The 10,918-nt window shown below is 39.2% G+C and overlaps 1 protein-coding gene across 1 annotated transcript in view; it reads right to left on the bottom strand.

The window, feature by feature from the left end:
- Window positions 1-629: 629 nt before the first annotated feature.
- Window positions 630-10,918, bottom strand: part of SHB (SH2 domain containing adaptor protein B) — a 137,181-nt gene continuing 126,892 nt past the window's right edge. Inside the window, exon 6 of the mRNA XM_069962113.1 lies at window positions 630-2,410. Within this exon, the coding sequence (XP_069818214.1) occupies window positions 2,227-2,410 (184 nt within the window). The 3' untranslated portion in view covers window positions 630-2,226. The remainder of the gene's footprint in view (window positions 2,411-10,918) is intronic.

Here is a 10,918-nt window from a genome sequence, read left to right as displayed (position 1 = left end):
AAAGTCTGCTTCAGCAAACAGACAAGGGAATCATGTAAATTGAGTGTGGCAAGATTTTATAATGCCTAGCTGGTAATTTCTCACATCCTATGCTATCAAAAGATTTATAGGAAGGCGTAAGGTTTATGGTAAGGAAAGAAAATAGTGTGCCAACTCGTTTTTAGTATTTAGGGAGTTAAAGTAAAACCAAATTAAAATATTGTATTTAATTAAAAATATTCATTCTTACACCCTCACTAAAAAAAAAAACACACCAAAAACCTCCATAAATTAGGATTTGGAGTGTCATCGTTCTGAGATAACAAATCAAGGATTCTACATAGGCTTTATAAATAAATGTAGCTTTTGTTCAGGGTTTGAGATTGCCTTTCTTGATGGCTTAAGTCTGCAACGCTGTATGGTCCCTGTCAGTTATGTCTATAGAAATCACTGAAGTGGTATAATTTGGGTGTCTTGCTGGAGAGGCTAGTAATTAAATGTCAGATGTCAGGCAGACCCGTTTCCCTGCGAAGGGATTTCTCATTTTCTCTCATTCACATTGGGACACTTGTATATTTTTTCAGGCCTGACCTCTTAAACAAAGCTCCTTGCAAATCGGAACCCAATTTGCATTCGAATTCAGGGGTAATGAGGTGCAAATCCAGAAACATAAGTGAATAGCTTTTGCATTAAAACATGAATAAACCATTGCGCTTCAGATATCAATTAAGAGCCATCTCCCAGTGATGATCTCAGAAGCTTTACCATTCTTCACCATCACCAGTAAGAGTCAGGGACACAAGAACACAGCTTAGAAAGCAGAACTGTATTGCACAAAGAAATTCAACAAACTGGTGACAACAGTTGAGCAGACACAATAATTTTCACTTCCACATGCTGAAGATCAGTTTTATTAAAGAAAAGGTTGGAACCCTAATACTGTAGTTTTTTTTTTTTTTTTAACTATTCAGATAGGAGGAAAACAGGCTTCACAAGCTAACAGTCAAAAAGAAACAATACCCTGATTTTGTGTTTAAACCTAAAACATTCGAGTAACGCTTCCTCGCTAAAGGACAGTCACACTGTACAAACACTAAACATGGTCAATGCTGCCTTTTAAGGCCTCTGACTGTAAAAAGGTGCACAACAACGCTCTCTTTGTACCAAAAAATGGGGTCAAAAATATAATTATATATTAAACCACTATTTTCCTTATTTACATACCCTATTCATAAATAATTAACCAAATCTTAGCTCAATAATGGGTGGTAATAACGGATGTAGCAAGTGAGAAACGGATTATTGCTCCAACAGACAAAGTATTACTAAATATATTGTCAGAGCAGGCCAGGGCCTCTCATGCAGACTATCAGTACCACAGATAATGTTATGTTAATGTTCTGAAGGTATTGGATTCTTTAATGTGTCTAATACCTGGACACCTTCACAGGACTTCCTCTCACATGAAAATCTGCATTGCCTATTTGAGGAAGAGTCCTTTAACGTTTAAGAACCCTCAGATGAGGTTTTTAGGCCTGACATAGGGACGTGGGGTCCCTAAGCTCTTTGTACCATCTACTTTTCTTTTAAGAGCGATGCATTGGTGACTATATGCCTCCATTTCACAACAATTGTTAACTTTGCTGAGAAACGGCTGATATAGCTGGTAATAGAATGCGTGATTTTAGATTGTCTTTTGTAGCTTCAAATAATTATCTGACAATTGTTGACTTATGCTTGAACAACCCCTAGCATCACTGCCATGAGGTATAAAAATTAAAAGCCAAAACAAATTAAGGACAATTCTCCCAATTTTGAATCCCATCTCAGGCACAATAGCCCAGATGAACCAAATGCTTCAAAGGTGGTAAGCAACAGACTGTTCGGATCTTACTGAGCACATAGTCTAGTCTATATTGCAGCATATGCTTTTACACTTCTACTCCCAGATAAGCATTGCATCAAACATTTAGCATCAAAATATGCTCTTTTTCACCCTCGAACACCTACAAGCATCTTGCAGTTCCCCATGGCCCTTTTCAAAACAGAAGCAGTGTCCTTTATGAAAGCCGTAGTGCAACATTGTACATTTTGTGAGTGCCTGTAATTGGCGGTTCACAATGTCAGTGCTTCAATTGTCCCCCTGCAGTACCCTGCTGATTTGTAGTGCAGATGTGCTGTACTTGCAACAATGCTTCTTCACAGTCCCCTGTCCACAGGAAGGGGATGGTTCAGTCTGTCAGCACCCTAAAGGGTCCGCACTGCCACAGGGTAAAGGAGTGATAAATGTTCGGCTCCCTTTATTGGAAGTTTCCTGGTGGTGTAGAAATGGATGACTTCAGGGACGCTGTCAAAAGGAGGACTGTTCTGACCCAATATGTATTTTTCTTTGGCTTTTGACAGTTTCATGTGCATAAATCCTTGGCTGCTCCTGTAAATACAAAAGAAGGAACATTTACTGCACAACCACAACAATATTATGCATTCAGCTCTACTCTGCAATAAAAGGGGCTTTATGAAAAAATAAATTTATTGCAAGTCCACTGTGCTCAGTACCTGGTCACACAGTCTGATCCCAGCCCTTCTGAGAGATCTGCAATAACTGCCTGATATGTAGTGCAGATGTGCTAGAATCCAGCTTAGCTTGTATAGATTTTCATACCCAAAGATTTAGATGAAGAACATCTTTACAATACAATGATGGAAGAATAGTGCATTACAGGTACAGGCACAAGTGTGATGGGATGCACACATCTATAAGCCAGCGAGAATAGTGCATATCGTATCAAGAGGATATGTGATAAATCTGATGCAAGTTCTGCTGCTATCTTCCTATTAGGCATCAGTCACTCAAAGTCTAAGGCTGCATTCACACATTCCGGGAAGTTATCCGTTTTACAACCCATTGCTTTCTATTGGGCTATTCAGATGTTCCGTGATTTCACGGATCCGTTCCGTTTAAAAATAGGACATGTCATAACTCTGAATGGAAGCACAGAACTGATTCCCCATAGAAATGAATGAGATCCACGTTTTTCACAGGTGTACACGGATGTGATGTAATCAATGTAATTTAAAATGCTATAAAACACATCCGTGAAAAGAATGGACACGGATGCAAAATGAATGAAAAATGTTTTGCACGGATCACAGAGGTAGCTAGCAGACCACAATCACGGACCAGGAAAATAACTGAACGTGTGAATGCAGTCTAAAGGCCCTATTCCACCAAAAGATCTGACGACAGATTATCTGCCAAAGATTTGAAGCCAAACCCAGGAACAGACTATAGACAGAGATCAGGTCATAAAGGAAAGCCTGAGATTTCTCCTCTTTTCAAATCCACTCCTGGGTTTGGCTTCAAATCTTTGGCAGATAATCTGTCGTCAGATCTGTTGGTGGAATAGGGCCTTAAGTATGTTACTGTTACAGGTATCTATTTAATGGATACCTCGGCAATCTCTAGCGATATCAATGTCGATTATTGAACACTACTACTGGAGCTATTTGTTGCAGAATACAGGGATATCTTTCCTCTCCTTTTCCTACAGATTTTATTACATGGGACAATTATATGTCAAATCAGGCAGATACTGCCCCATGTAATAGGGCCAACGATCGGCTGACAAACTAGCGAACGCATTATCAACTGATTTTTTTTTTTTAACCATAGTCTGCTGTCGCCCGATCATTCGGCTGACAGTTACTGTACCTTTCCCGCCCTCCCCATACACAGAAATGTTTGCCACGCTCAAGCATTCCAGTGTTCCCTACAGAGAGGGGTAAACCGCAGCCAGACTGCTCTGGTGGCAGCTTATCTCTCAGAGAACAGAGACTGGCAGTGATTTTTTTCCCCCTTACACCCAACCCCTATATACAGGAGAGCCCCATACACTGTATAGTACATATGCAAATGGATTAGCGATAATTTTAAAGAAACAGCTGTTTCTTTAGATAGAGGGATCTATACTAGTAGTAACAGCAATTCCTCTGTAACCCATGCCCACACTGCGTTTATGGATAAGCGGAATTAACACTAAAGCATAACAGGCAAATAAAATAGTGGTTACTATTGCCCATAAATGTATTGGTACTGGCAGAAAAAAACAGGGCAATTTATAGGGCACTAAAGAGGATGACTGCTGAAATGGCTGCACTCCGAAATCATGACAAAGTGGACGGTAATTCATGGGATGCAGTTACAAGCAGTGTGTCACTCCTGTCTGTGAGATTTGTTGTGTGGTTATTCAAGTTCCTATTATCCTCAGAAATATGCATGGCTATTGTATGACAGCAGTATCAGAATCAGAAAACAATGACTGGAATTAGAGCTTATGATGACACAGAACCTGGAATAGAAGTCTCCTGTGCATAGAGACTGTTATCTTCAATACACAGACATGAGATGTAGAATGCATTTGACAATGATTGAAATTTTAACACCTTAATTAACCAACATTGACCAATGCTGCGGTCTATGAGCATGTATTAGAAAATGCAGTACAGAATAGAGTCTATGAAAAATAGTCACAGACCAACATATAAACAGCCAGATTTATATAATGGGGACTGGAATTTGTCCTTAAATTCTCCAGAATATTTAATAGACTTTAAATGCAGATATTAGCATTATATCTAGGTCTATTAGCAAAGAGATGTCATCTTATAGTGTTCTCAACCACAGATAATGTAAGTACAATGGAAAAAAAAAAAAATCGCTTGAGACGTGTTGTGATGCATCATATGTCATGGCTCGACAGAAATATTAGTCACTGCGTCCAATTGGCGGAATAGAACTAATTTGCAAAAAATGTTCTGCTGGCAGCTACAATTGTTTGATCAACAACTAGTTATTATGGAAATGTGTGCGCACTCACTACTGGAGTCCAAACAAGATAAAATGCCTGCAGAATAATGGAGCTTGTATTCTCACACAAACTACACTACTATATGTACTAGGATAATATACATATGGTGCCGAGTAGCCGGCAAACCCTTATCTTCCAATCCCAACTGGGTTGATCATCTATAAAAGTTATCTTATTTTGGCTAGTCCAGACGTCTTTATTCACTTAATCACTAATGGTAACAACCTGTACTCCAATGTGTATAATTATGGGACCATTTAGGGAGCCATCAAATCTCATTTTAATCATGGTGTCTCTATTTACAGGTGAAACCAGTTTATTTAATGGCACCAGTGATAGAATCTTAATGGTGCAACTTAAGTATTAAAAAGATTCACCATCTGCTGCCTCCACCCGCACAACAAATGTAACAGACCAGGGTGTTCCATTATAAGACTATACATGGACAGCAGAACATATATAACACAGAAAGTGTCGTAGTACAACCTTGAGGTTTACTCTCATCTGTGCTAGCAGAAATAAGAAAGCTAAAAACAACCCTCTTAGGGCATGTTTATATTGCTAAAAAACATGGGGGGACTCCATTACAGACATTCCATGTCCACGTTCCGTGCAGAACATGGAATGTGTGAATGCGGCCTAAGAGCCCCAACCCCTTCTGAAAGAAAGCTATTGCCCAGTTGGCTATTGGGTAAAATGTGCTGTCTTGAGAAGGCTTTTCTGGCCCCCACACAACCCCTTTATTTATACCAGTCTGAGATGGGGACTGCAATAGATAAATTGCTACTCCACAGTCTTCCTCCCTCTTTACAGTCAGCACAGGGATAATCCAGCTATGAGATAAACAAATGAGAAATTTGAGACAGTATAATCTGCCTTGCACATGATTGGGGATTTAACAGCTACCCTCCTGATTCAAGCAACTGCCTGACAACTCTTTAGGTCAGCAGGTTAAAATCCACCTCATCCTGAGAAATCTCAGAGGACCCTATTACACCGAGCTCCGTGTAATAGAGACAACGATCAGGCAATGACAACGGTTGTCGGCTGATCGTGTCTTTTGGTCCTCACCTTAAATTACCCCCGCGCATTGCATGGCTGACGATTGTGTAAATAAAATAAATAACTGTTAACATTATCTACATCCCCTGGTGTCCGTCTGCCTTCTGCTCGCTTCCCAGAACAGCCATTGTAGCTTCAAAGTGGGTCTCTGAACTAACCACTACAGCGGTGGAAACAAGCAGAAGGCAGAAAGTCGTTCCGGATTTGAGCAATAATCTTCTGGTGTAAACGCAGCAACTAGAGGTAAATGAATCGCAGACTTAAACGAAGCGAAGAGCTTTGTTTGATCTGCGCTTTGCTCATCAAGCCTCTGGGCTGTCATCGCTGCTCCGCTCCCTGCCACTCCTCCCAGGTTGCCGGGAAAAGCTGGATCCAATCCTGGGAAACTTCTCCCAGTTTCTCAGGATTGGACCCAGCTTTTTTCTAACACCTGTGGTGGAGCAGCAGGGAGTGGAGCAGTGCTGACAGCCCCTTGGATTGATGAGCAGAGCGCAGATCAAATGAAACGATTCACTTTGTTTAAATCTGCGATTCGCTCATCTCTAGCAGCATCTATCAAACTACAAACGAAAATTTGCTTGTATGTCAATTCCATCTTTTGAGCTATCCTCAAAATCATTGCTGATCATTCTTAAGTCTTTCTGTGTAAACACTCATTGTTCACAGTATATAGATATGAACACAACAAATATTCACAAAAGCAATTACGATCATATTAACGGCTTTTCATAGCGATTTATCATCTCGTCTAAATGTCTATAGTTTAAAACAAAAAATCTTTACCTGTAGTTTGCTAAGCGAGTGATTAAGCGATATATCTGTAAGTGTCTAAGGACCCTAAAGGCTCTATTACATGGGCCGATGTTAAAGAAGCAAGCAAGCGCTGACCTCTCACATAAGCGCTTGCTTGCTCCTTGTTCCTCATAGGAGATAGCAGCAGTCTACTGTCACCGGTCCTATTACATGGAGTGACGGCCAGCAGCCGTTCCATTGTACATATCTGCTGATCGTTGTCTTTTAATAATACCTATGACACCAAGCGATTATCGGCCGATAATTGGCCAAATACGTTTTTTGATATTGGATGGACAATATTTACATTCATGTTTGAGAGGTGATTTACTGTACAATGTGGGGAGCAGTTTGATATTTCAGTGGTCAGACAATGGGAAAAAAAATTCTAAATTTCTGATTTCTAGATATTCCAGCTAATATAAATCATTTGACATTTGATAAAAATGACAGATTTATCTGCCAGGATTTCTCTCTTGATTGGACTGTACAACTAGCAACCATAATTACAGATCTCCAGGATAAAGTACATTTCACTTCTTCAGAAGAATGATTCCATTCTGCCAGGCATGACTGCACAGTCAGTGCGGGTGACATCTTCACATGCATAATTATGATGAAATAAATACTGCTAGAATGACTGTTCATTAAGAAGTGCCGGCGCTCACTGACACCCGAAACTGACACCAATAGATTGTTCTTAGCGGGATATGACAAATAATTAAGACAAATATGATTTTTTTGAGCTTTAAGGCAATAAACTGCATTTACTTCTAGTTTTCAATGCACTGAACCTAGGAGTTTATGAATATCCTTTACCAGTTCGGTATGGAATTTGTAAATTAATTCATTTCTTTAAAAATTCTTATATTTTAAGTATTTTTAAAAATATATTTTAAATATATTTTTGCTGCTACAATTTTGGATTATCACTAAATCTATTGTCCCCAAAAACAGCCATTTTATTTTAAAACATATTTTAGATCAATTATGGGCAAAAATATGGTCACTAAAACTGCTTTATTCCAAGCTGTAAAACAACCCAAAAAAACTTAGTGGACCCACCTCTTAAACCTAATTTGTATTGAAATAAAAGGGCTGTTTATCTATTCAGACAAGAAAACTTAAAGAGCCAATAAAAACTATAGTGCTAGGCTAGGTTCTCACACATTAAAATAAAAGCTAAATTCGACTATCCTTTTGAACAAAAATAAAAATGCGTGTACAGATGAAAAAACAAAACTATTTTTTTGTCTAAAGCAGGTCATCAATGTCATGAGGGCGATTGTATAACCTAATAATGGAATAGCCTTTCCATGCTAGATATTGTTTCTTTTATATATACAACAAAGCATCTGCAGAGACGCAGAATCAATAGTGGCAGGATGAAGGCAATTAATACTGAGCACATGCCTTGCATTCTAAATGCACCTACAGTACGGCTTCAATGGTAAAAGATTACACTGAATATTAAATGCTTTCAAATGAAGCTCTACCAAGCCTTAACCTGCCCCCAGTGAAATGAATGAGAACCTTTTTTCCCGGCAAAATGACTCAAGTCTTTAAAGCAGGAGCACAACTCTGGCTGTCATCACCCCATGGTCTTCTGGTTACAATGAAAGTTACAATTCTAATTTATTTCTCTGCAGAGGTGATATCACACACATAAAGATGCCTGAAAGCATGGAGGACTCGCACTCATTTTCGCTCACAGAAAGGATGTTGATTGAATTACCATGGAAACAAGATCCCCCCACCACCGAGGACTGTTCCAATGATAGACCTAACAGATACAGGGATCGTTGAAGGCTACAGCACTCTATTCTTCAACAAAAACAATGTGGGCACAGAGACCATGCCTTTGTTGTATTATTAGTTATTTTGAAGGTAACCAAAGTGATTATAGGAAAATATATATCATATATATAGCTGACTAGGGCATATTCTTGCTAGTCTATATACTAGACAGCAGGGTTGGTAGCGTAAAGGGGTGATCCAGTGCTACAAAAACATGGCTACTTTCTTACAGAGACAGCACCGCTCGTCTCCAGTTTGGGTGCGGTTTTGCTACTTATGGTGGTTTTACACGAAACGATTTAACGTTCGAATTTGCACGATAACGGTCGAATTCGAACGATAATCGTACGTGTAAACGCAGCGAACGATCAAGCGACAAGCGAGAAATCATTCATTTTGATCTTTCAACAACTTTTCAAATCGTCGTTGATCGTTCGCAAAAAATTCGTAGATCGTTCCATGTAAAGATTCTTTCAACGATTTCACCTATGTATGAGATAGGCTTAAGCGATCGCAAAACGATTTTTCCGTACGATGTATCGTTCCGTGTAAACGCTGATCTTTATGAAAAAAACATCGTTCATTCAAAATCGTTAATCGTGCGATCAGGCGAATTATCGCTCCATGTAAAACCACCATTAAGCCCCTATTGCCTTCTATTACAAGGAACAATTATCGACCTTAACGGACGATAATAGGGCCTTTAGTTCCATTGAAGTGAATAGAGCTTAATTGCAAACGACACCTGAACTGGAGACAAGAGGAAGAAAGTGGCCATGTTTTGTAGCCCCGGATAACTCCTTCAAGCCTATAAACCTTTTTTTAGTGTAATGAATAAGAACAATAAGAAAAAGTCTAACTCAAAAGTACATATTTGTATGTACTGTGTGCAGCACTGCTTGCATCGCTGTATATGCTGAACAATGGCACAACTACTCGGCTATAAGAGAGAATGTCATATCATACTTTACCAGGCATTGTGCCTCTTTTTTGGTTAAATATTAAAGGTAAGCCTTCCCTTAAGCTGAACTTACAGCAATCTAGTTCTTCACACGGGGAGGGCTAAGCAGCGCCTACTGCATACAGACTAGTGCTTTCTGAAACCAGTAGTGCATCAGGAATAGCTCGTTATGTTAACAAAGAAGGTCAATTCTTATTGAGGATATCCAACTGTGTTACTGTGATAGAGACTGATGCCGAGACGTTGCACTTAGCTAATCATTGGAGTAATAATACATCACAGATTTCTGCAGATGTTTGGGCGTACAGCCTAAAGCTGCATGTATTCTGCTACCTCTGACTTTTTCCTGTAATTGCACAGTGAATAATTCATGAGCCAGACATGGGAACGTTTATGTCAAATTAGCTGCCACTATGAAACAGCAATCTAACATACCAGGCGCGGACATTGGCACCTGTAAAATATACTTACAATCAAACAGTGATTCAGTGCAGCAACACGTTACACCAGGACATGGATAAAGCGGCAGATAATAGAGAAAGCTTTCACTGTGGTTTCAACTGACATGGTAATAAATGACAGAACCAAATGAAAGCAGAAAACTGTACAATAAGCTTTGCATTGGTCAGCAGACATATTACACCTAAATAGGATAGACAGTATAAAGATCTGTACTGCAAGTCATCTGATTATTACTTAGGAAAACATTTCCCATTTAAGACGTTCTTTTTTTCCTCTGCTGGGCTGTGCAAGAAATTTCTGGATGCAACACAGCCCACCACCCCGCCATGTAAATATGAGCATATAATCCCTCGTTATTCAGGACACTACTTACAGTCATTTTGTCTGTGCACTGAATTGCCTAGCATCATCTTCATGAATCATATTTGTTGAGTTTTACCCTTGACAACACTTGGTCAAGGTTAAAATTAGTTGGCCTTAGCTTTGGACAAGCGATTTTAATTTCACAGGCCAGGGCTTTATTAATATATTGTGGCTCTCTGCACAAATCATTTAGTACATTGGCCCTCAAGTAAATTTTTTTTTTTTTAACCATAAAATAGTTTTTTTTTAGGTTGGCCATCAATAGCAGATCAGTTTTTTTTTCTTTTTTTTTTGGGGGGGGGGGGGGGGGAGGTTCTTTTTTCTTTTTTTTTTCTCTCTCTCTCTTCTCCCTTTCAGAGTATGCAGCGATCTGGAATGGTCAGTCCTTTGCCCGGAGCATTGTTAGTATTGATACATGGTTTTATGGTGCACAACACTAACTATTTTGAATCACAGCTTGTCATTCCAATATATATTCTCGAAAAAACCCCTAGAGGCATAGTTAATATCTGGTTGCATGATAGATAGGTCGGGATTATTGAAGAGAAGGGTAATATGCAATCTGTAGTAAGATGAGTTATAAGATCGTTTCATGGAATATTAGAGGAATGGCAAATGCTGTGAAGAGATATGC

Source organism: Dendropsophus ebraccatus, chromosome 3, assembly GCF_027789765.1.
Source record: "Dendropsophus ebraccatus isolate aDenEbr1 chromosome 3, aDenEbr1.pat, whole genome shotgun sequence".
NCBI lineage: Eukaryota > Metazoa > Chordata > Amphibia > Anura > Hylidae > Dendropsophus > Dendropsophus ebraccatus.
Note: the sequence above shows the minus strand (reverse complement) of the source record. Positions and strands in the feature narration are given on the sequence as shown.